Genomic DNA, 27,443 nt, shown 5'->3' with positions numbered 1-27,443 from the left:
GTCATAAGGTAGTTCTATTTGCAATTTTTTAAGGAATCTCCACACTGTTCTCCATAGTGGTTGTACTAGTTTGCATTCCCACCAACAGTGTAGGAGGGTTCCCTTTTCTCCACACCCTCTCCAGCATTTTCTGCTTGCAGATTTTTGGATCGCAGACATTCTGACTGGTGTGAAGTGGTACCTCATTGTGGTTTTGATTTGCATTTCTCTAATAATGAGTGATGTTGAGCATCTTCTCATGTGTTTGTTAGCCATCTGTATGTCTTCTTTGGAGAAATGTCTGTTTAGTTCTTTGGCCCATTTTTTGATTGGGTCGTTTATTTTTCTGGAATAGAGTTGCATAAGTTGCTTGTATATTTTTGAGATTAGTTGTTTGTCAGTTGCTTCATTTGCTATTATTTTCTCCCATTCCGAAGGCTGTCTTTTCACCTTGCTTATATTTTCCTTTGTTGTGCAGAAGCTTTTAATTTTAGTTAGATCCCATTTGTTTATTTTTGCTTTTATTTCCAGAATTCTGGGGGGTGGATCATAGAGGATCCTGCTGTGATTTATGTCGGAGAGTGTTTTGCCTATGTTCTCCTCTAGGAGTTTTATAGTTTCTGGTCTTATGTTTAGATCTTTAATCCATTTTGAGTTTATTTTTGTGTGTGGTGTTAGAAAGTGATCTAGTTTCATTCTTTTACAAGTGGTTGACCTGTTTTCCCAGCACCACTTGTTAAAGAGATTGTCTTTACTCCATTGTATATTCTTGCCTCCTTTGTCAAAGATAAGGTGTCCATATGTGTGTGGATTTATCTCTGGGCTTTCTATTTTGTTCCATTGATCTATATTTCTGTCTTTGTGCCAGTACCATACTGTCTTGATGACTGTGGCTTTGTAGTAGAGCCTGAAGTCAGGCAAGTGATTCCTCCAGTTCCATTCTTCTTTCTCAAGATTGCTTTGGCTATTCGAGGTTTTTTGTATTTCCATACAAATTTTGAAATTATTTGTTCTAGTTCTGTGAAAAATACCGCTGGCAGCTTGATAGGGATTGCATTGAATTTGTAAATTGCTTTGGGTAGTACGCTCATTTTCACTATATTGATTCTTCCAATCCATGAACATGGTATATTTCTCCATCTATTAGTGTCCTCTTTGATTTCTTTCATCAGTGTTTTATAGTTTTCTATATATAGGTCTTTAGTTTCTTCAGGTAGATATATTCCTAAGTATTTTATTCTTTTCGTTGCAATGGTGAATGGAATTGTTTCCTTAATTTCTTTTTCTACTTTCTCATTATTAGTGTATAGGAATAAAAAGGCACAAGAAGATACTTAAGATGACTCAGGAAATTAGTTTTTATGATTTATCATTGTACCATTAAAATTACAGAAACAACTAAAATAAGCAATAGATATAGTATAGTACATCCATAAAATGGAACACTATTTTGTCCTTGTGCTTTCCAAGGGGCTCAGTGGTAAAGAATCTACCTGCCAATGTAGGAGATGCAAGAGATATCCCTGGATGTCTCTTCTTTGATCCCTGAATCAAGAAGATCCCCTGGAGTAGGAAATGGCAGCCCACTTCAGTATTTTTGCTTGGAAAATTCCATGGAGAGAGGAGCCTGGCAGGCTGTAGTCCATGGGGTTGCAAAGAGTTGGAAGCGACTGAACACACACACATTTGTCCTGATAAAAATTAAGTGGATCAGTGTGTCTTCACATAGACACAACATGTAATGTGAAAACAAAGGAAGATACAGCATAGTGTAATATGATCCCATACTTAGTAAACAATTTATATTAATATGGGAATGTATACACAGAAAAAGTCTTACTTTGAACGAATTTATTAAAAGTGATTGCCTTTAGAGATTAAAATTTGAAAGGAGAAATTTACTTTATTAATTTCTGAATTTAGCAAATCATTTTATAAGAGTTGTATAATATTTTCAAAATTTAAAATTTCTAACTTGTATTGAAATAAACAATCCTTTAGAAAAATATAAATACATGTTTAATGTTAAGGAAAGTATTAAGACATATCTAGGCATTAAAACCTAAGGATCTTGCCTATTTAATATAACATGAACCACAGCCTAACCTAGTTAAAATGTTAGGATATTTGCCAGCTCTTTAGCTTTGTACAAAGACCTTAGCTTAAACTGTGCCACTTACTGGCTGGGTTTACCCTGAGCAAGTTTTTTAATCCAAAATTCAATTTCTTCTGTAAAATTTCAATAATAGCAATCATGAGTATGTTTGCAGGCATATCATAAAGAACTTGAAAGACTGATAAATAATGTGTTTTCAATAAGCAATAATGATAATTATTACATTATTACATAATGGTGGGCATCTATGTAGATTGCCATAAGAAAAAAATATATACCAGTCTGTCAATATCTTATTAATCAAAAAATATTTACTATATGTAAATTATGTGTAAGTTAGTATGGTATTTATTATTGAATAAATTTGATGTGTAACATTTTGCTAAGTTTAAGGTATAAAGCTTATCTATGTAATCATAGATACATTTACATATTGTAATATGATTGATGATAGAGCAGTATTTATCACATTACATGATTATAGTACAATATTACTGTCTATATTTATTATATGCTTTTGATCTGGATGGCTTACTCACTACTCATTTCGAGTTTGTACCCTTAAACACCATTATTCTTAACCACCACCTTTTTCTGGTAACCACCATTTTCACCTCTTTTTTATATGTCTAATTTCTTTAGATTCCATATATAAGTGATCACTCTGATGCTAGGAGGGATTGGGGGCAGGAGGAAAAGGGGACAGCAGAGGATGTGATGGCTGGATGGCATCACTGACTTGGTGGACGTGAGTCTGAGTGAACTCCGGGAGTTGGTGATGGACAGAGAGGCCTGACGTGCTGTGATTCATGGGGTCGCAAAGAGTCGGACACGACTGAGCAACTGAACTGAACTGATCTAACACAGTACTTGTCCTTCTGTCTGACTTATTTCAAGTAGCATAATGTGCTCAAGGTCCATCCATGTTGTCACAAATGGGAAGATATCTTTCTTTCTTATGACTGAACAATATCCCACTGTGTATAATACGGTATCTTTTTTACCTATTCATTCATTTATGGGTGTTTGAATTGTTTCCCCATTTTGGCTGCTATGAATAGTGCTTCATTAAGTGTGGACTTCATAAATACTGCCAAAAATCCTGTAGTCATTTCCTTTACCTTATACCCAGAAGTGGAATAGCTGGATCATATGGTAGATCTATTTTTAATTTTTTGAGGAAACTACATTGTTTGCCACACTGGTTGGGCCAATTTACATTCCCACCAACAACATATAAGGGTTCTCTTCTCACCACAGACTTGATAGCATCTGTTGTCTCTTGCCTTCTTGATGATAGCCATTTTAACAGATGGGAGATGAGGATATCTCATGGTGGTTTTTATTTGCATTTGCCTTGTGATTAGCGATGTTAAACATCTTTTCATGTGTCTGTTGGCCACTTCGATGTCTTCTTTAGAGAAACGATGTCTTCTTTAGTTCTTCTGCCCATTTTTTAATTGGACTGTTTGCTTTTCTGTTATAAGCCCCTGTTGAATACATGATTTGCCAAATTTGTCTCCCATTCTGTAGGTTCTTTGTAGTTGTTTATGATGCTGTACAGAAGTTTTTGAATTTGATATAGTTGTATTTGTGGGTTTGTTTTTTTTTTGTTTATGATTTTGGAATCATGCTCAAAAAATTATTGCCAAGACCAGTGTCAATGAGCTTTATCTCTATGTTTTCTTCTAGTTTTACAGTATCAGATCTTGTATTTAACTCTTTAATCCATCTTGAGTGAACTTTTGTGAGTGTTGTGAGATAGGGGTCCAATTTCACTGCTCTTCATGTATTTCTCCAGTTTTCCCACCACCATTTATTGAAAAGACTTCCCTTTCCCACTGAGTATCCCTGGCTCACTTTTCAAATACTAGATGACCATATATGATGTAATTCAATTTTAGAATTTCCATTCTGTCCTATTAGTCAATGGGTCTATTTTTGTGCCAGAACCATACTGCTTTTCTTAATATGACTTTCTATTATCCTATGAAATCCAGAAGTGTGATATCTCCAGCTTTGGTTCTTTTGTCTCAGGATTGCTTTGGCTATTCAGAGTCTTTGTGGTTCCTCATAAATTTTAGGATTGTTTCTTCTATTTCTGTAAAGAATACCTTTGGTGTTTGGGTGGGGATAGCATTGAATCTGTAGATGGTTTGGCGGTTATATGGGTATTTTAACACATTACTTATTCCAGTCTAAGAATACAGGATGCCTTTCCATTTGTTTGTGTTCTTCACTTTCATCTAGCAGACTTCTGTAGTTTTCATTTTGCATATCTTTCACTTCCTTGATTAAACTTAACCTTAAATATTTTATGGGTTTCAATCTTACTGTGAATGAGATACTATATTGTTTTTCCAGTTGTTTCATCATTAGTGTAAAGGAATTCAATTGATTTCTGTCTAAACTCAAATCCTACAACTTTACCAAAATTGTTAAGTCACCAGTTCTTAAGGAATTCTTTGTGATTTTCTGTATATAGGATCAGTTGTTGTTCAGTCATTCAGTCATATCCCACTCTTTGCAGCCCAGTGGGCTGCAGCACACCAGCCTTCCCTGTCCATCACCAACTCCTGGAGCTTGCTCAAACTCCAGTCCACTGAGTCAGTGATGCCATCCAACCATCTCATCCTCTGTAGTCCCCTTCTTCTCCTGCCTTCAACCTTTCCCAGCATCAGGGTCTTTTCAAATGAGTCAGTTCTTCACATCAGGTGGCCAAAGTACTGGAGTTTCAGCTTCAGCATCAGTCCTTCCAATGAATATTCAGAACTGATTTCCTTTAAGATTGAATGATTTGATCTCCTTGGAGTCCAAGGGACTCTCAAGAGTCTTCTCTAATGCCACAGTTCAGGAGCATCAATTCTTTAATGCTCAGCCTTCTTTATGGTTCAACTGTCACATCCATACATGACTCCTGGAGAAGTCTTACCTTTTACAGACTTGTTGGCAAATAAATGTCTCTGCTTTTTCATATGCTGTCTAGGTTTGTCATAGCTTTTCTTCCAAGGAGCAAGCATCTTTTAATTTCATGGCTTCAGTCACCATCTGCAGTGATTTTGGAGCCCCTCAAAATAAAGTCTCTCACTGTTTCCACTGTTTCCCCATCTGCCATGAAGTGATGGCACAGAATGCCATGATCTTAGTTTTTTTAATGTTGAGTTTTAAGCCCGCTTTTTCACTCTCCTCTTTCACCTTCATCAAGAGGCTGTTTAGTTCCTCTTTGCTTTCTACCATAAGGGTGGTGTAATCTACGTATCTGAGGTTATTGATATTTCTCCTGGCAATCTTTTTAATTATTTAATTGGAGGCTAATTACTTTACAATATTGTAGTGGTTTTTTTGCCATTCATTGACATGAATCAGCCATGGGTATACATGTGTCCCCCATCCTGAATCCCCCTCCTACCTCCCTCCTTATTCCATCCCTCAGGGACATCCCAGTGCACTTGCCCTGAGCACCCTGTCTCATGCATGAAAGCTGGACTGGTGATCTGTTTCACATATGGTAATATACATGTTTCAATGCTGTTCTCTCAAATCGTCCCACCCTCACCTTCTCCCACAGAGTCCAAAAGTCTGTTCTTTACATCTGTGTCTCTTTTGCTGTCTCACATATAGGTTCATCGTTACCATCTTTCTAAATTCCATATATATGTGTTAATATACTGTATTGGTGTTTTTCTTTCTGACTTATTTCACTCTGTATAATAGGCTCCAGTTTCATTCACCTCATTAGAACTGATTCAAATGCATTCTTTTTATTTTTTTATTTATTTTAATTGAGGGCTAATTACTTTACAATATTGTAGTTGTTTCTGCCATACATTGACATGAATTAGCCATGGTGTACATGTGTTCCCCATCCTGAACCCCTCTCCCACCTCCCTCCCCATCCCATCCCTCAAGGTCATCCCAGTGCAACAGCCCTGAGCACTCTGTCTCATGCATCAAACCTGGGCTGGTGATCTATTTCACATATGATAATATACATGTTTTAATGCTATTCTCTCAAATCATCCCACCCTCACCTTCTCCCAGAGAGTCCAAAAGTCTGTTCTTTACATCTGTGTCTCTTTTGCTATCTCACATATAGGGTCATCATTACCATCTTCCTAAATTCCATATATATGCGTTAATATACTGTATTGGTGTTTTTCCTTCTCACTTATTTCATTCTGTATAATAGGCTCCAGTTTCATCGACCTCATTAGAACTGATTCAAATGCATTCTTTTTAATAGCTGAGTAATATTCATCGTGTATATGAACCACAGCTTTCTTATCCATTCGTCTGCTGATGGACATCTAGGTTGCTTCCATATCCTGGCTATTATAAACAGTGCTGCAATGAACATTGGGGTACACATGTCTCTTTCAACTCTGGTTTCCTCGGTGTGTATGCGCAGCAGTGGGATTGTTGGGTCATATGGCAGTTCTATTTCCAGTTTTTTAAGGAAACGCCACACTGTCCTCCATAGTGGCTGTACTAGTTTGCATTCCCACCAACAGTGTAAGAGGGTTCCCTTTTCTCTGCACCCTCTCCAGCATTTATTGTTTGTAGACTTTTGGATAGCAGCCATTCCGACTGGCATGAGATGGAACTTCATTGTGGTTTTGATTTCAAATGCATTCTTTTTAATAGCTGAGTAATATTCCATCATGTATATGTACCACAGCTTTATTATCCATTCATTTGCTGATGGACATCTAGGTTGCTTCTATGTCCTAGCTATTGTAAACAGTGCTGCAATGAACATTGAGGTACACGTGTCTCTTTCAATTCTGGTTTCCTCAGTGTGTATACTCAGCAGTTGGATTGCTGTCTCCCGGCAATCTGGATTCCAGCTTGTGCTTCATCCAGCCCATCATTTTGCATGATGTACTCTGCATATAAGTTAAATAAGCAGGGTGACAATATACAGCCTTGACGTATTCCCTTCCTAATCTGGAACCAGTCAGTTGTTCTGTGTCTGGTTCTAACTATTTCTTTTTAACCTGCATACAGGTTTCACAGGAGCCAGGTAAAGTGACCTGGTAGCCCCATGTCTTTAGGAATTTTCCAGTTTGTTGTGATCCACGCAAAGACTTAAGCATAGTTAATGAAGCAGAAGTAGATGTTTTTCTGGAATTCTCTTGCTTTTCCTATGATCCAGTTGATGTTGGCAGTTTAATCTCTGGTTCATCTCCCTTTTCTAAATTCTGCTTGAACACCTAGAAGTTCACAGTTCATGTACTGTTGTAACCTAGCTGGAGAATTTTCAGCATTACTTTGTTAGCCTGTGAAATGAGTACAATTTTGTGGAAGTTTGAGCAATTTTTGGCATTACCTTTCTTTGGGATTGGATTGAAAACTGATTTTTCCAGTCCTGTGGCCAACGCTGAGTTTTCCAAGTTTCCTGGCATATTGAGTGCAGCACTTTCACAGCATCATCTTTTAGGATTTGGAATAGCTCAGCTGGAATTATATCACCTCCACTTGCTTTGTTCATAGTGATGCTTCCTAGGGCCCACTTGACTTCCAGGATGTCTGGTTCTATGTGAGTGATCAAACCATCATGGTTATCTGGGTCAGTAAGATTATTTTGTATAGTTCTTCTGTCTATTCTTGCCATCTCTTCTTAATATAGTCTGCTTCTGTTAGGTCCATGCCATTTCTATCATCAGCAAAGAATGACAGTTTTACTTCTTCCTTTCCAACTTGGATGTCTTTATTTCTTGGTCGTGCCTAATTACTCTGGACTTCCCTGGTGGCTCAGATGGTAAAGCATCTGCCTACAATGTGGGAGACCCAGGTTCAATCCCTGGGTTGGGAAGATCCTCTAGAGGCTAGAACTTCCAGTACTGTGCTGAGTAGGAGTGGTAAGATCATTTCCTTGATCTTGACCTTAGAGGAAATATTTTCAATTTCTCTACATTAAGAATAATGTTAGCTGGGTTTGTCATGCATGGCCTATATTCTTTTAAGGTATATTCTTTCTATATTCAGTCCATTAAGGGTTTTTATCATCAAAAGATGTTGTATTCTGTCAAATGCTTTTTCTGAATCTATTGAGAGGACCATATGATTTTTGTCTTTCATTTTATTGATGTGATGATATATTATATTTACTAATTTGCATATATCAAACAGTCCTTGCATCCCAGTGATAAATCCCACTTGGTCATAGTGTACAAAGTGTTCTTGAATTCAGTTAATGAATATTTTGTTGAGAATTTTTTCATGTATATTCATAAGGGATAGTGGTCTACAGTTTTCATTTCTTGTTGCATCCTTATCTATTCTTGGTATCAAAATAATGCTTGAAGAATGAGTTTTGACATGTTCTTCAATATTTTGGAAAAATTTAAAGAAAGTGTTCACACTTTCTTTAAATGTTAGGTAGAATTCTGAAGTGATGCCATCTGATCCTGGAGTTTTCTATTAGAAGTTTTAAAATTACCAATTCAATCTCTTTACTCGTTATTGTGTTCAGATTTGCTTTTTTTTTTTTTTCTACTTTAATCTTGGTAGGTTGCTTGCTTCTAGAAATGTATCCATTTCTTCTAGGTTATATAATTTTTGGTATAGATGTTCAATAGTAGTCCCTTTGGATTCTATGTATTTCTGTAGCATCAGTTGTAATATCTCCTCTTTCATTTCTAAATTTATTTAAGTCCCCTTGTTGTCTTGTTTGTCAATTTTGCTTATCTTTTTTGAAGAATCAGCTCTTAATTTTGTTGATCCTTTTTATTGCTTTTGTGGTTTCTAGTTCATTTATTTCCATTCTGATCCTTCTTTCTTTCTTTCTGCTAACTGTGAACTTAATTTGTTCTTTTTCTAGCTCCTTGAGGAGTAAAGTTTGGTTACTCAATTGAGATGAAATTTCTTAATATATACATTTATTGCTATAAACTTTCAGAACTACTTTTACTGAATCTCACAATATTTGATATGATATGTTTTAATTTTCATATGTTTTGAGACAATTTTTTATTTCCCTTTTTTCTTTTGATCCAATGGTTGTCTAGAAGTATGTTTAGTTTTCACATATTTGCAGATCTTCTCACTTTTCTCTTGTTAATTTCTAGCTTCATACTATTGTGGTCAGAGAAGATAGATATGATTTCAATCTTTTAAATTTGCTAAGATTTGTTTTGTGTGGCCTATTATATGATCTATCCTGGAGAATATTCCATGTGCCCATGAGAAGTATGTGTGTTCCACTGCTGTTGGATGGAATGTTCAATATATGTCTAATAAATTCATTCCTTATAAAGTGGTATTCAATTCCAACATTGCCTTGTTGATTTTCTCTCTGGACAATCTATCCATTGCTAATAGTGGGGATTTAAAATCTCTCACTTTTAGTTTTACTGCCTATTATATTGCCTTTCTGAATTTTCTTGTAGCCCACTGATTCCCTTCATAACACTTATTTTAAATTCTTATTATGTTTAACTTGTAATATTTCATGCCTTTGGATTTGGCTGCTCAAAAACTGTCATTTAATTTTGTAACATCATGCTACCCTTACTATTTATGGTGGCTGATGGAAAGTATCTCTACTGTTGTATTTGAGGTAGACTTTCTTATTTTGCATGCTAAGTCACTTCAGATGTGCCCAACTCTTCGCCACACAATGGACCACATAGGGTCTTCTGTCTGTGGGATTCTCCAGGCAAGAATACTGGAGTGGGTTGCCATGCCCTCCTTTTTTATTTTGTCAAGGCTTTATTTACTTTGATTCTAACAGTTCACCAGGTTAGTAATTAGGAGCCTTCCTTTTGTTTTCCCAAAGGCAGTGCTATAAACACAAGTTTCCTGTTCTTACTGGCATTGACTTGCCCCTAAGGTTGGGAGCATACACAAAACAATGCAGCAAAGGTAGTGCAAAGCCTGGAGAGATGTGGGCTTATTACTTGGGACTTATTGTGAGTCCACAGCTCAGTAGAAGGTCCCTTAATTGTGTGCATGGAGGGTGGAGGGAGGGTGTCCCAGAGGTGCATGGGCAGCCTTTTCACTGCCCAAGAGAAAGATGACAACTTCCTTCATTTCCTGCGATCTGCTTACCTCCCTTTCTTTTACCTCCCACGGCCACTGAGTGTCCTCAGAGAGAACCTGGTGCCTTTAGTTGCAACACACGTGGCAGGACAGACCCCCCCACTCACCACCATCATCCTCTACCTCCCCTTCCAGAACGGTTGTACCAGCTCACTGACAGATTGGGCTCTGCCTTCTCTGCCATGACTCCTCTGCTGCCACCAGATTCAGTGCCACTTCCCTTGCTCTGCCACCTCCTCTGCAGTCCAATCCATCCACTCTCAGGTGCACAGATGGACGGATACCCCAGGTTTTCTAGTATGCTGTGCAGAGGTGCTCTCTTTTTTAAATTTCTTTTCTTCTTCTGGTAATGTTATGTCTGATTAGTTTTAAACCAAAATGAAGAAAAAGGAACAACCTCTGCTGCCATGATGCTGCCATCACATTTAGCAAGCCATTTAAATCAAAGATACACACACACACACACACACACACATATATGACATAGTCTGTACTCTCAAACTAATAGAAGTGAGAAATAATTTAATAGTAAAGAAAATCCTGTGAAAAGTGAAATACCATATAGTAAAAGGGAAATACCATGTCAGAAGTAAAGATCTGGAAAATATGAAAGTAGAAAAGGGTTTTTTTAAATGAAATAATCATTAGGAAAAGATGGGAGTCAAAGGAAGCATTTGAGTAGGTTCTCAGAGGATGCACAGCAATCCTGACCTGTGTATCTAAGATATCTTAACGTCTGCGCTGTGATATTCCTCAGGTACTTTAAGTCAACAGATCTAAAATAACTCCTCTCATCCTTCCTCCATACACAGCTACCTTCTGCTCCTCTCTTTTCAGTTCAGTTCAGTTCAGTCGCTCAGTCGTGTCCGACTCTCTGCGACTCCATGAATCACAGCACGCCAGGCCTCCCTGTCCATCACCAACTCCTGGAGTTCACCCAAACTCAAGTCCATCGAGTTGGTAATACCATCCAGCCATCTCATCCTCTGTCATCCCCTTCTCCTCCTGCCCCCAATCCCTCCCAGCATCAGGGTCTTTTCCAATAAGTCAACTCTTCGCATGAGGTGGCCAAAGTATTGGAGTTTCAGCCTCAGCATCAGTCCTTCCAATGAACACCCAGGACTGATCTCCTTTAGGATGGACTGGTTGGATCTCCTTGAAGTCCAAGGGACTCTCAAGAGTCTTCTCCAACACCACAGTTTTTCAAAAGCATTAATTCTTCGGTGCTCAGCTTTCTTCACAGTCCTCTCACATCCATACATGACCACTGGAAAAACCATAGCCTTGACTAGACAGACCTTTGTTGGCAAAATAATGCCTCTGCTTTTGAATATGCTATCTAGGTTGGTCATAACTTTTCTTCCAAGGAGCAAGTGTCTTTTAATTTCATGGCTACAGTCACCCTCTGCAGTGATTTTGGAGCCCCCCAAAATAAAGTCTGACACTGTTTCCACTGTTTCCCCATCTATTTGCCATGAAGTGATGGGACTAGATGCCACGATCTTTGTTTTCTGAATGCTGAGCTTTAAGCCAACTTTTTCTGCAAGCCATTCCTCATGAATGACAATATTATTCAACGAACTGCTCAGTCAGAAACTGCAAGACCAATTCTCTGCATTAGTTTGTGTCTTCAACTTTTAAAGATTAGCTTCTTGCAAAACCATTGTTTCCTAGGCACTAGTCTTCTACTCTATTCCATCCTTCTAGCCACTGTTTGAATGGTCTTTCTGAAACCTGAATCTAATCAAGTCAAAGTCAATTTTTTCCTAAAACCCTTTCATGGCAATCCCACAAAACACCCCAAATCTTCTGAATGATGTCTAAGGTTCTTAGGATGTCATAGTCCATCCACCCAGCCTCAGACTTCATCTCCCATGTCTTCTTTTACCACTTCCCTCCTATGACAGAGCCATTCTACTCCTACAGTTCCCAGAATAAGCCATGTGCTCTCTTGCCTTCAAGCTATCACAAAACTATACCCTGTTCTTGAAATGACTTTTGCAACTACAACTTCCAAAGGGATGTATCTTTAGAGTACTCTGAATGTTCTTCTGTATACTAACCATAATATTTATCTTCTTGAGAGTAAGGCTCACCTTATATTTTATCTGTATCCTAACATATACTAAAGTATCTGATTCATAGGAGAAGCTAAACTAATGTCTGTGGAAGGATGGAGAAAGGAAAAAAAGAAGGAAGGAAGATAAGATAAGTAATAGCTGAAGTCAAGGCAGAAGGCAAAGTTCTTAACTAGTTTTCAGAGTTCTGTGCACAATACAAAGGGATATTAGATTCCCTGAATATCATCACTGAGTCCTTGGCATCACATATCTCCAAAATGTAACAGTCTTTGGTTCAAAAAAATTTATAGTGAAAGATGTCAAACAACGGGAAAAAACATAAGGCCCAAATAAAAGACATAAGTATTTTACAGTTCCCTAGAAGTTACTGGAAGAGCATCAGGAAGGGCGATCATGATTAAACAGTGTCAAATGCCATGAATCAGTCATGAAAACAGGGCCACTATTTCATGGGGTTTCAGGGTTAGAAGGACTCTTTCATTTTTAACATTTTTGTCCTGGTCAATATTCTATTCTAGTACAGGAAATAAAAATGTCATTTAGGGCAAAAATAGAGAAGATAAAGTAACACAATGTCTAGTAGAGCAGGCAATTCAAAGAAGACAGAGGGTAAAGAAGATAAGGAAAGAAACATTTATTCAAAAAGGCTGATATAAAGTCAAATTCATGATAAGAGATACAATGGCTTTTCACGGTTATTTAACCCTTTTTACCATTAAAATTCTTTATTGGAATATAACTGCTTTACATTGCTGTGCTCATTTCTGCTATATGACAACAAGAATCAGCTATACGTATACATATATCCCCACACTCTAGAGCTCCCCTCCCAGCCCACTCCTCAATCCCACCCTTCTAAGTCATCACAGAGCACCGAGCTGAGCTCCCTACACTATATAGCGGCTACTCACCAGCTATTTATTTTATAGATGGTAGTGTATATACGTCAATACTGCTCTCTCAATTCACCCCACCCTCTCCTTTCCCTGCTTCCGTATCCACAGGTCTGTTCTCTACATCTGTGTCTCTATTCCTGCTCTGCAAATAGGTTATCAGTACCATTTTTCTAGATTCCATACCCTTAATATTTCAAATGCCTATAGTAAACCTGGTTGGCCCTTGATAATGAGGCTGTTCAGGGCACCAACACCCCACTCAGTCAAAAATCCTATGCATAATCTTACATCAGCCCAAATACCCACAGTTCAGTTCAGTTCAGTTCAGCTCAGTTCAGTCGCTCAGTCGTGTCCACCTCTGTGACCCCATGGACTGCAGCACGCCAAGCTTCCCTGTCCATCACCAATTCCCGGAGCTTACTCAAACTCATGTCCACTGAGTCGGTGATGCCATCCAACCATCTCATCCTCTGTCGTCCCCTTCTCCTCCCACCTTCAATCATTCTCAGCATTCAAACAATTGGAGATTGTGCATTATTGTAGAACACATCTGTTGAAAAAAATATCTGAATATAAGTAGACTTGGACAGTTCAAACCCATGTAGTTCAAAGGTCAACTGTACTCTTAATGAAATTAATGAAAACATTATTCTCTCCCTTCACTAGCAATAAACAGCTGACTACCTTTACAAAAGGAGAAAGAAAAAGTATAGGGTATACAGATATGCCTAATACTTTTTTAAACTAATATATTAGTTTGAGCTTACCCCCTATGCGTAATTATCACACAAGATAAGCAATCACATTATCTGCCTTGAGTTTATGCTTTTTAAACTCTCCCAGTAATAATGTTAACATACAACTTAGTCAAAAGGAAGATTAAATAATTTCTTCTTAAGTGAAGTGAAGTCGCTCAGTTGTGTCCGACTCTTTGCGACCCCATAGACGGTAGCCTACCAGGCTCCTCTGTCCATGGGATTTTCCAGGCAAGAGTACTGGAGTGGATTGCCACTTCCTTCTCCAGACAATCTTCCCAACCCAGGGGTCGAACCCGGGTCTCCCGCATTGTAGGTAGGTGCTTTACCGTCTGAGCCACCAGGGAAGCCTAATTTCTTCTTGGAGTTATTTGGCTGTTCAAAAAACCCAGAGATTTTTAATAATTTCTTCTTGGAGTTATTAAAAATCTCTGGGTTTTTTAAACAGCCATTTAATTAAAAGTATATGTATATACTAATAAAAACTATACATTAAATTAAATTAAAGGGAAATGCTTTGAAATAACTAGTAGTTAGCTTAGTGCTAAATTTTAAGTTATGGGCTGAAATTTGACTTCTACACATATTTTTCTATTGCCATTTTTTAACTGCTTAAAAATGAAATTTACAGATACTTGGGTTACCACTGGGATGCTGCATACTCATACAATATGTCATGAACTGCTAGGCATTTTATGTTTAAAATGAAAAATGTGGGTAACACTTTATTTTAATGGTATACTAATTAGTTCCAAATTACAATGAAAATCCTATAGCTGTGAATAAAATACGATATCTACATGAATTTGAAATAAATTTATTATGATCAGTATTATCACAATGAATACTAAATGAATTAATAATGATGAAAGACCAGAAGCATTACCAGGAATCTAATAAAACACTGAGAAAAAGCAGGAAGTTTCCAGTCACTTCATCATCAACTAGAAATAAGTATTATAACCCTGTATAACACTATGTGCATATATATCATTAGTGGCCAGAAAATAACTGACAATAATTAAAAAATAAAAAAAAGTGTGATTAAATATTTTTCCTTAATATGCATAAAATCTGCAATTTACACATCAAAATACTGTGCTTAGTCTGACCTTAGCTATTGAATAAATGCTAAACTAAAAACCCAATACCTTTTGCTTCTCATTGTCATTTAACTTGTAGCTATTTCAGACATTAGGAATAAAATTCCAGTATTAGCTGTTAACCTACTCCAGTATTCTTGCCTAGAAAATTCCATAGACAGAGGATCCTGGTGGGCTACAGTCCATGGGGTTGCAGAGTCTCACATGACTGAGCAGCAGGCCAGACATGGCATGGTTATAAGACATATTGATGTCCAAAATGATTATTTTTTCCATATCACTTCACTATTGGATCTTAAGGATTTCAAACTCCTTAAATGCAGGAATCATGCTTATTTTCTACTTTGGGTTCTGATTATTACCTATGTTTCTAATAAAAGGTCAGTTACTACTGACTGGATAATGAGAAATAGGACATTTTAGATGGTACAAGTTCAATGAATCATAGGTTACAAACACACTGGCATTTTTTTTTTTTTCTGGCTGCATGGCATACAGGATCTTAATTCCCCAAACAGGGATTGAAATTCCCCCCCCACCAGGACCCCTCTCCCCCGATAGTGAAAGCAGTGGTAACTCAGAGTCCTAACAACTGGACTGCCAGGCAGTGTGTTTAAGAGTTAGTCACTCAGTCATGTCTGACTCTTTGTGACCATTGACTGTAGCCCATCAGGCTCCTCTGTCCATGGAATTTTCCAAACAAGAATATTGGAGAGGGTAACCATTGCCTTCTCCAGAGAATCTTCTTGACCCAGGGATTGAACCTAGGTCTCCCATATTGCAGGCAGATTTTTTTTTACTTTCATTAATAGTTTTCATTATAGCTCTTGTTACTATTATTACCTCACAGTCCAATGAATCAGGGGTTGCTAATACATAAGCAATTTTTTTCCAGCTGCATGGCATGTAGGGTCTTAGTTCCCCAATCAGGGATCGAATTCATGGCCCCCTGTGGTGAAAGCAGTGTGAGTTCTAATAACTGGACTATCAGGAGTGTCTAGCATTAGATCATCGAGTAGGATTTATAGCTTGTCATGTAGATTTATACGTTAGTGTGCTCTTGAAATATTTTATATTTACTTTTCTTCCTCCTCCTTCTCACTTCACTAAAGAAATCAGCAGTAGGCAAGGAAAGCAAAGATCTTTGTGTGGTGGGGTGGGAGGAAGGGGAGGACCCCATGGCTCAGCATGGAGTATCAGAGCCTGTGTGGGGTACAGTGGGCATCCACACGGAGGGGCAGCCTGGGGTATGATGTCCCATCTGAGTAAGGAGAGTGTTCCCATGGAGAAGAGGGCGTGGCTTTAGGGTGTTGAGGAAGGGTGAAAACGGTGTACACATGGAAGATCACCAGCACAGGGAATCAGAGACCAAGAGTGATGAAAAGGTATCCAAGTTAGCTGGGAACTGGCAGTTCAGCACGGAGAGGAAGCCCTCACACAGAGTTAAAGGTGGTATCCCAAAAGAGGAAATACTTACGTGATAGGAGTTTGATTATACACAGAGGGATTATTCAAATAAGTGAATATGTTAAAAATAACGAGCCAGGTTTCTCAGTTAGAAAAGGGGGAAAAAATAATAGAATGAACTCTGTAGTGACGGACTTGAAACAGAATTGTTAACATAAACGCATGGATTTCAATAGCCACATGGATGGATTAAGGGATCTATCAACAGCTACATATCTAAAGTATAGGCGTAAACTCTGTGCCAATGCACGCATACACATATTTTCTAGCTCTGTCCACTTGACAAGACCTGAGAGCAGCAACGCCCGACGACACAGGCATCTACTAAAAGAAACAAGAGGTCCTTGAAGAAATGGGATAACCACAAGATTGGGACAGGAAAAGTAAAAGCTTAGCCTCAACGTTTTTTGTGTGTCAGAAAGCAGGAGAATATTACCATGATCAGGACACAAAAGGAAGTGGCTCCCATTAGACAAATCTGGGATAATGCTAGCATAAAGATAGTTAAGGGTAATGTGGTCTAACCCATGGATTAAAATAGGAACACATGAGTCCATAATGATATAAATGAGAAAATAAGTAAATTGAAAGTTAGAAGAAGAACAGAATACATTTATAGCCTCAAATCAATTGCTTTTAAACAATACCTATTACAAATAATAAAAAAAGAATGTCACAGTGGAGAAGCCTAGCAGATAAAATCTTAATGACATTATCCAAATGTACTCCATCAGTAACTGGATGAATCAAGATGATTCAGTACCTGATAGATGTACTAAGAAGACTATAGCATCACTTCTGTGATATTTCTGCCATAGGTTCAGTTCAGTTCAGTCACTCAGTCGTGTCTGACTCTGAGACCCCATGAATCTCAGCACACCAAGCCTTCCTGTCCATCACCAACTCCCGGAGTTCACTCAGACTCACGTCCACCAAGTCAGTGATGCCATCCAGCCATCTCATCCTCGGTCGTCCCCTTCTCCTCCTGTCCCCAATCCCTCCCAGCATCAGAGTCTTTTCCAATGAGTCAACTCTTCGCATGAGGTGGCCAAAGTACTGGAGTCTCAGCTTCAGCATCATTCCCTCCTAAGAAATCCCAGGGTTGATCTCCTTCAGAATGGACTGGTTGGATCTCCCTGCAGTCCAAGGGAGTCTCAAGAGTCTTCTCCAACACCACAGCTCAAAAGCATCAACTCTTCAGCGCTCAGCTTTCTTCACAGTCCAACTCTCACATCTATACATGACCACTGGAACAAGCATAGCCTTGACTAGACGGACCTTAGTTGGCAAAGTAATGTCTCTGCTTTTGAATATGATATCTAGGTTGGTCATAACTTTTCTTCCAAGGAGCAAGTGTCTTTTAATTTCATGCCTGCAGTCACCATCTGCAGTGATTTTGGAGCCCCAAACAATAAAGTCTGACACTGTTTCCACTGTTTCCCCATCTATTTGGCATGAAGTGATGGGACCAGACGCCATGATGTTCGTTTTCTGAATGTTGAGCTTTAAGCCAACATTTTCACTCTCCTCTTTCACTTTCGTCAAGAGGCTTTTTTGCTCCTCTTCACTTTCTGCCATAAGGGTGGTGTCATCTGCATATCTGAGGTTATTGGGATTTCTCTTGGCAATCTTGTTTGCAGCTTGTGCTTCTTCCAGCCCAGCGTTTCTCATGATGTACTCTGCATATAAGTTAAATAAGCAGGGTGACAATATACAGCCTTGACATACTCCTTTTCCTATTTGGAACCAGTCTGTTGTTCCATGTCCAGTTCTAACTGTTGCTTCCTGACCTGCATATAGGTTTCTCAAGAGGCAGGTCAGGTGGTCTGGTATTCCCATCTCTTTCAGAATTTTCCACAGTTTATTGTGATCCACACAGTCAAAGGCTTGCCATAGGTACATACCCTGAATCTACTGGAGGAAAAATTAGACAAATCTAAACTGAGGGAAATTCCACAAAATAAATGATCTGTGATCTTCATAGGTGGCAAGGTCATGAAAACTGAAGAAAAACTGAGAAAATATTCTATATTAAAGAGAACTAAACAGACAAAACAAGAATTTTTGCTATAAATAACACTATTGGGATAATTGGCAAAGATTGAATGGAGTCTGAAGACTGGACGGTAGAAATGTACAAATGTTAGTTTCTTGATTTTGATGGTAGTGCTGTGATTATATAGAAAATGTACTTATGTGGAAAAAGAATTTGGAAGGCAATGGGCTATCAGATTGCAACCTACCCTGATTTCAGTCAGTTCAGTTCAGTTACTCAGTCGTGTCCGACTCTTTGTGACCCGTGGACTCAGCATGCCAGGCTTCCCTGTCCATCACCAACTCCTGGAGTTTACTCAACCTCATGTCCATTGAGTCATCCAGCCATCTCATACTCTGTCATCCCCTTCTCCTCCTGCCTTCAATCTTTCTAGCATCAGGGTCTTTTCAAATGAGTCAGTTCTTTGCATCAGGTAGCCAAAATATTGGAGCTTCAGCTTCAGCATCAGTATTTCAAATGAATATTCAGGACTTTAGGATGGACTGGCTGGATCTCCTTGCAGTCCAAGGGACTCTCAAGAGTCTTCTCCAACACCACAGTTCAGAAGCATCAATTCTGTGGCACTCAGCTTTCTTTATGGTCCAACTCTCACATCCATACATGACTAGTGGAAAAACCATAGCTTTGACTAGACAGACCTTTGTTGGCAAAGTGATGTCTCTGCTTTTTAATATGCTATCTAGGTTGGTCATAACTTTTCTTCCAAGGAACAAACGTCTTTTAATTTCATGGCTGCAGTCACCATCTGCAGTGATTTTGGAGTCCCCCGAAATAAAGTCTGTCACTGTTTCCACTGTTTGCCCTCTATTTGCCATGAAGCAATGGGACCAGATGTCATGATCTTAGTTTTCTGAATGTTGAGTTTTAAGCCACCTTTTTCACTCTCTTCTTTCACTTTCATTAAGAGGCTCTTTAGTTCTTCTTGGCTTTCTGCCATATTTAGTTTTTGTAAGAAGTCTCTCTGTACCGTATTATAAGTTTAATGTAAGTTTGAGATTGTATACACACACACACACATAAAAGAAAGGCATCTCAATAATGTTTTAAATTCTTCAAATACTTTTCATAGTTTAAAATATATTTTTAATATTTAAAGTAGACTTAAGAATAAGGAAAATTATCATGGATAAGGAGAACCATCCTATAATGATAAAAATGTTAATTTATCAAGCAGATTTGATATTTTTAAAGGCATATACAACTATAATATAACTTCAAAATATACGAAGTAAAACCTGACAAAACTAAAGGGGAAACAGACAAATTTAGTTTGGAAATTATAGTGGGGAATTGTAACATGTCTGTCTGAATAATTGATAGGACAGCTGTCAAAACGTGAACATTTATCAGCCAACCTAATCTAACTGACATTTATAGAACACTCTACCCAGTAATATATATTTGGTATATCTTCAAATTCACTGATCTTTCATTTGAAACATTTTAGTCTGATATTAAGTCCATTTAGTTACTGCTGGTACCAAGACAAATTTCTGATTTTTTAAAAATTTGTTTTTTAATCTGACACTTTACCAAATTCATCGTATTCACAAGATGGGTTTTTAATAGATTATTTTACATCTTCTCAGTTTTATAATTTCATGATCTATAACCAACTTTTATTCCTTCCCTTTCAATACTTACTCATTTTTTTCTTTTATTACAGTATTGACTACTATTTCCAGAAAAAACAGTTCCAAATAGTAGAATTATGCAAATCAATATGCATTTTTCTCTTGCTTTTGAATGAAATCTATATTGTACACAAGATGTTGGCTATTGGTTTTAGAAATATATTCTTTATTACTAAGCACATTTCCTTTTATTTCTCTTTTACAAACCTTTTTAAACACTTAAGAACTTTATCTGAGTGATGTTTACACAGATATACATATATGTAAAAGTGATTGAGCAAAACATTTATAGTTTATGTACTTCATTAAATGTATATATCAAAATGTTAAGAATCTTTATAAAGAAAGGACAAATACTCAGATACTAAATTTATCAACTGCCTTTCTTATACCCACTGAGTAGATCATATATCCTTCGATCTACTTTGATCTTAGATCATATGATCCTCTCATCATATATCCTGAGCAGATCATTTTATCCTTTGTCCTCCTGTTGTGACTGCCTAAATATTATGAATTTAGTGGGTGTTAACTAATCTGTCAAACAATTATTTAGTCTTCTTAGCTGACATGTCAATAGGTATTATTGTCTCTCTCACAGATGAGAAAACTGATATCAAAGTGTTTAAGTAAGGTAAGAGCATAAATTTAAGAACTTACGTTTAAGTCTAAAGAGACACAGAATTAGGATTTTAACTCTTCCTGCATGCTGACATAAATCATTCTTGCATACTTGGCAGAAGCCTTGCTAAATGTCACTGGTCAGAATAGAGTATAACTGAACAGAAACAACCAGCAATTAATTAGAATCAGAGGAAGAAACTCATGTCTATCTGATTAAGCTATTATTCATTTAGGTTACTAGGACCAAGATGATTGTCCAAAGAAAAGGACACCAAAACAAGTAATCAATCAGACTAAGAAGGCAGTCAGGAAACTTTGACTTTGCAGTTAAAAGCAAATTAAGTTCATGGGAAGAATGGATTCCAGAATCAGGCCAACTTAAAGAACATTATACTTTAGGTTGACACAAGGTAATGAAGTCCACTCTAATCACTGGTCTTGTACTGGAGAGTACTTGCCATATCAGGTGTTTTCCTTTCCTCAAACTGACCTTCGAAAGGCAGGTTAGGCTTCATGTATTTGATGTACTTACTTCCATGCTGGGACTTGATTTAAAGCCCCCATACTCCAAGCAAGGCTTCCCTGATGGCTCCACAGTAAAGAATCTGCCTGTAATGCAGGAGACATGAGTTCAATTCCTGGGTTGGGAAGATCCCCTGGAGAAGAAAATGGCAACCCTCTCTAGTGTTCTTGCCTGGAAAATTCCATGGACAGAGGAGCCTGGAGGGCTACAATCCATGGGGCCACAAAAGAGCTGGACACAACTCAGCGACTAAACAACAAGCAATCCAAGTATAACTTCGGACTGAGATAGATCAGAATTCATTAGATCTTTGTTCTTACTGAACAAGTAAATTACACTTTAAAGATTTCATTTTCCTCCATTGTAAAGTAGGAAAAATAAAACCACTTCATATGATTATTCTGAAAATCAACATAATATTTGTGAAAGTATTTTCCAGAGTTCTCAGCACATAGCATATATTCAATCCCATTTATTTCTCTTTTTACTCTCTCCTCTCTAGCCTCGTGCACTCCCCATGCCCCATTTAAGAGGGTGAGAGACCTGGAAATTTGACAGCTGACCACTTGGTCACTATAGTGTCTCTACCAAACTTCCAGCTCTCTTCCTGAGCACCTGCTTTCTCTATATTTCCCTACACACACTCTTCCCTACAGCTAAATTAATTAAAAGATATTTCAACATCTATTAGGGTAATTTCTACTTATATATCCTTAGAAAACTATACACTGGAGTGGGTAGCCATTCCCTTCTCTAGGGGATCTTCCTGACTCAGAGATCAAACTCGGGTCTCCTGCATTGCAGGCAGATTCTTTTACTATCTGAGACACTAGGGAAGCCCACATACAGTTGCAAACTATTTCAAATGTTATTTTTTTTTATATAAGCAAATTCGACTGAAGTTTTCATAACAATCAAAGGAGGTCACAAAGAGTTAAACTAATAAATGATGTAATTGGAGAAGGAAAGCAGAAGGAAAAAAACAGAAAACAAATCAAAATGCTTTATCCAATTTAAAAACAAGTCCAAGTTTTCTTTATCGACAGAGTCAGATCAAGTCACTCCTCTATCAAAAATCCCCAATGACCTCCTACCTTAATCAGGGTAGAATCCAGTATCTTTACTATGGCTTAAAAGCCCCAAATGATCTGGCCTCCAGCACTGTTCTGCAACACATATATGCAGGCTTCTGACAACAGGGGTATATCAGTTAATGTTACAGCTCCTGAAGGCTGAACATCTCTTAGATCTCTACCTGGTAGGCCTGCTCATCCACTTTTATTAGGACTCTGTTCAAATATCTCCTGATCAGAGGAGTCTCATCACCCACTCTATTTAAAACAGGATATTTAGTTTGCTTCTTGCCTACCTTGCTTTATTCTTTGCTATTTTAATCACCCTAGGCAATGGCACCCCACTCCAATACTCTTGCCGGGAAAATCCCATGGATGGAGGAGCCTGGTAGGCTGCAGTCCGTGCTAAGGGTCTGACACGACTGAGCGACTTCCCTTTCACTTTTCACTTTCATGTATTGGAGAAGGAAATGGCAGCCCACTCCAGTGTTCTTGCCTGGAGAATCCCAGGGACGGGGGAGCCTGGTAGGCTGCCATCTATGGGGTCGTACAGAGTCGGACATGACTGAAGTGACTTAGCAGCAAGATAAAATATTATATGTAAGTTTATTTATGTTCTGTTTACCTCATGACTTTTTTGTTCACTGCTGTATCCTCAATACTTGGAACAGTCCTTAGCACATAGTAGGTGCTCTGTATTTAATCAGTGGTTAATTCATAAACATAGTACTGAGAGTCTAGGTAGAGTGCATTAAGTCCTCATAAGAAATGTTCATGTTAAAAAATAAGTTTCTTCTGAATAATGTTAAAATTTAAAATAAAATAAAACATAGCTTATACATGAAAACTCATGACAAAGGACAAGAATTACAAAGTAGCTTAACATAGGGTGATGGCTTTATATCAATATGTGCGTATATGTATAGCTGAATCACTTCACTGTACACTTGAAACTAACACAACATTGTAAATCAACGATACTCCAACATAAAATGAAAAATTAAATTTAGCAAAAGAAACTAACTTAACCCATCACAAATTTCCTGGATTCTAATTATTTAAAACCTTAAAATGTGCTGCTTGTGAAGAGAAATACACAAAACAATATGATTAACTCGTATCCAATTAAGGAGGCTCAACATTGAGGTTACAAGTTGTATGTAACTGCATTAAATTTTCTTAAAGAAATAATAAAAATAATTTTTAACAACTGCAAGTGGGATTCAAAGGTGTAATATTTTGCACATCATAAAAAAAAAAGAGAGAGAGAGCCAATAATGAAGAGAGATGCACTAGAATACATATATCATCTAAATAATATGACAGAAAAAGATAGCACACAGTGGAAACTCAGTGGAATTAAGGGGAAGTGGGACATTTTGAACTCATTCCTTTTAGTATTTGACACATTAAATAAGGATATGGGAGAAATGAACTATGATTAATGAACATATCCCAAACTCTTTTTCCCACAAATAGGACAGTATGAATGATCAACAAGTCACAAAGAAATCTCAGTAGTTGGGAAAACTAGAAATGAAACTGGGAAGTAATAGTGAAAGCTGAAAAAAAAAAAAAGGCCAATACTTAGACATATAACAAGTGGGTATTATCTTCGTGCTGTTCAGGAACATCCTAGACAGGATTTTTAGCCTCTTTGATGAGTAGACTGCCAAATAAGAACACCCACAAAACGTTTCTTGTGGAGCAACTTCCCAGAGGGCTTGGGTGGGTCTGATAATGCACACCTTTCCATACCCCTAGCTTTCTCATTGTATCAGCTACTACGATACTTCTCCCAGGTGGCGCTAGTGGTAAAGAACCAGCCTGCCAATGCAGGAAATTTATAAAAGACACAGTTTGATCCCTATGTGGGGGAAGATCCCTGGAGGAGGGCACGGCAACCCACTCCAGTATTCTTGCCTGGAGAATCCCACCGACAGAGGAACCTGGTGAGCCACAGTCCATAGGGTCGCACAGAGTCAGACAGGACTGCAGCAACTTACCAGGCACCATACACCTCACTTCTTGGAGTTCCAAATCTTTCCCCTTTGTTAGGCAAAGAAGCTTGTCTCTTCCTCAGTGGACACCCAGGCCCTGGAGGATTTAGGCACTAATCTAAGCACTTAGTCATAGTTTATTTTTCCCAACAAAGTCATGTTTTAACTTCAGAGGCAATCTGGTGCCAGCTCTTAAACACTTTTGCCACTGTCTTGTTACCAACAGAGAAGGAAGACATTAAAACAAGCCAAGAAGAATTAAAATGGTTTCCTCCCGCTCTGTCGCCTATATGATAATAGATTTGGCCAACCATGTGCTTAGGCCGTTTGGACTTCTGGATCTTGGTGCTTCTTGCCCCTTAATTCATCAAAACCAGTGTGGTGTGAAGAAAATCTTGGCTAGGGTGGTAGTGAAGAGCATAGGCCTTAGAGCTGGGCTTTTGGTTTTGAGACTTAGCTGTCTGACCTCATATGAATTACTAATCTGTCTGAATCTCATTTTCCTTGCCTTGTATAAAGAAGGAATAAACATACAACTTGTACAGATGTTTATGAATTAAATGATAGGCTCATACACCTTTTTTATTTTTATTTTTTACAATGTCTTCCTTCTTATGCAAAATGGGGCCTGACAGGAACCTGTGTGAGAAATACAGACATGCTGGCCAAAACTGAGACCCAGAGAATCAGAGTCTGTATTTTACCAAGACCCTCAGGTGATTCTGATGTACACAGAAGTTTGCAAACAACTGATCTGGTCAATAACACAGGGGAAAAAGAAAACAATTTCTTAAGAAAATTGCCTGTTGATTTTTTCATATGTTAACATTTTATATGCGTTTTTCTTCTATGCTATTCAATACCTTGTTTTTTTTTTAACTAGGCAAACTTGGGAATTTCAATTCCTTCTTTAAAGACTTTCATTCATATTGAAAATATTAATAATAAATCAAATAGAAGAAAAGCCAGCCTATTCTTATCATGGCTTTTGTACAGCCCTAGCTTTCTACCCAGGCAACCTCGAGTTTCGGGAAAATGTACATATTGTCAAAAGCCAGGAGATGGGGACAAAGATTAACACTGAAATCTGTAGAAAAAGTTATGTCTGCTCGCAGTTCTGTGACACTTCACCAGGCTTTTCTAGAACACTCTTCTCAAGCTCTAAAAATACAGATTAATACATTAACTTGTAAATCTGTGAAAACCAAATGATTATTATACAGAAAAGTTCCTAGTGCAATAAAAATTGTTAGTCATTTCCCTTCCTGTTTATGCTTACTCTATTGTATTTATCTTTTAAATGTCTATATTCCACATTAGGTGGTGAACATCAGAGGGATGAAATTTATTCTTTTTAGATATGTATATCATATCTTCATACATACCTTTAAGAAACAAACACACATACATACATACATATGTCATACATACCTTCAACATAATTTACCTATTACAGATAATACAAAATCTCTATGTTTAGCTCTTTTTAGTACATTTAGGTAAACCAGGACCAATGACTGAGTGAAAGGTTTATTTATTGAATTATTAGACAAATGATTATTGTGCAGCAATTTGGTGCCAGAAACTAAAATAGACACTGGAGACAAAAACAATGATAAGCAAAACCCCCACTTCTAGTTATAAAAGGGATGATATTTATATCCCTCAGATATTATCTCAATGGGAATGTAAAATTGTGATAAGTGCTGTAAAAGAGGCACAAGGTACTCTAAGAATGTACTGAAAGAAAGTGAAAGTTGATCAGTCAGGTCCGACTCTATGACCTCATGGACTATATAGTCCATGGAATTCTCCAGGCCAGAATACTGGAGTGTGTAGACTTTCCCTTTGCCAAGACTTCTTTCCTACCCAGGGATCGAACCCAGGTCTCCCACATTGCAGGTGTATTCTTTACCAGCTGAGCTACAAGGGAAGCCCAAGAATGTAGTAGACGATAAATGTTAGAATAAGAACAGCTCAGCAAGACTGTCTTCTTGGCATATTTTCTATTGGTCTGGTGTGTCACTATATTCTACCAACGTCCTTTTCACTTTTTTGGAACTTCTCTTAGCTTAGAAAATGTCCTGAGGCATTGCTTCCAGAAGACCATTGTTCAAATGAACCTTTTGTAGGATGCTTAGGTGTAGAGAGATGGATAGGGCCGCCAGTGTCTTCTTCAGCCCTCCTAACAAATTGGTATTGATTATCTTGTCAGAATCGTTTACATACTGCCACTCTGGGAAGACAAGTGAGTCAAAGAACAGTTGAGTTCAGCGACATTCGTGACATAATGGAGGCAGATGGGGGACACTCCGAGCTCACCCAGCTAAGGAGACAGGGTGAGCCCAGTGAGGCCATCAAACTTTCCGTAAGAGGACACAGGCTTCATCCCATTGTGGCGTGATGATGTCAAAGGAAAGCACTTATTGTACAATTTTATTTCTACTGGAATTTTACTTAAATTATCTCCAGATGATAACCGTGGCCCCCTGCATCGGGAATCCCCCTGTATGCTAACACTACTTTCAAAAATTCGTGATTCTGTTTGCAGACTACCAACGAGGAAGAGAAGTGAGGGGTACTCAGTGAGGTAGGAAATGAATTCACAGGACGTTCCTGCTGAGGAGTAACGGGCTGGGGGTGAAGCCAGCCCTTTTCGCGCTCCCCTAATTGATACCCTACCTGTTCCTGTAGTAATACTGCTGTGCTATACTCTTCGACCGGGCTTGCAGCCTGGCTAAAGTGGCCATAGCCTCCGCTCGCCCGCGGCACCTCCGGAGTTACTCTCGGTCTCCTAGGCAACCGGGCTAAACCATTACACAGATCTCGGGGATTCAACTTTCGTTGACTTCACATTTTTTTCCTCCCACACTCTTTCAGTGTCCGAAACACCAGAAAGAAAAACTAAGAAACGTTGCTAATTAAAGATTTCAAATTACTGACCCCTCTCCCTTCTCTGAGGAAAAAAGAGGAGATTTTCAGGGAAAGAAGCAGTGGAGGTGGGGAGGGGAACTAATGGTTGCTCCCAGCTTCCGTCTTCCGCCTGCTGTCGGCTTCCGGAAGCTCAGCTCAAAATGCTGAACTGCTCCTGGG

At 38.2% G+C, this 27,443-nt stretch overlaps 1 protein-coding gene across 1 annotated transcript in view; it reads right to left on the bottom strand.

Annotated features, from left to right (window-relative positions):
* The window catches only part of SPATA17 (spermatogenesis associated 17), a 236,439-nt gene extending 209,339 nt beyond the window's left edge, over window positions 1–27,100 (bottom strand). The window contains exon 1 of the mRNA XM_068986427.1: window positions 27,033–27,100. Coding sequence (XP_068842528.1) covers window positions 27,033–27,100 — 68 coding nt within the window. The remainder of the gene's footprint in view (window positions 1–27,032) is intronic.
* Window positions 27,101–27,443: the final 343 nt, after the last annotated feature.

This window comes from Capricornis sumatraensis, chromosome 14 (assembly GCF_032405125.1).
Source record: "Capricornis sumatraensis isolate serow.1 chromosome 14, serow.2, whole genome shotgun sequence".
In the NCBI taxonomy this organism is placed as follows: Eukaryota; Metazoa; Chordata; class Mammalia; order Artiodactyla; family Bovidae; genus Capricornis; species Capricornis sumatraensis.
The sequence above is the reverse complement of the archived record's forward strand: the minus strand, read 5'-3'. Positions and strand labels throughout refer to the sequence as shown.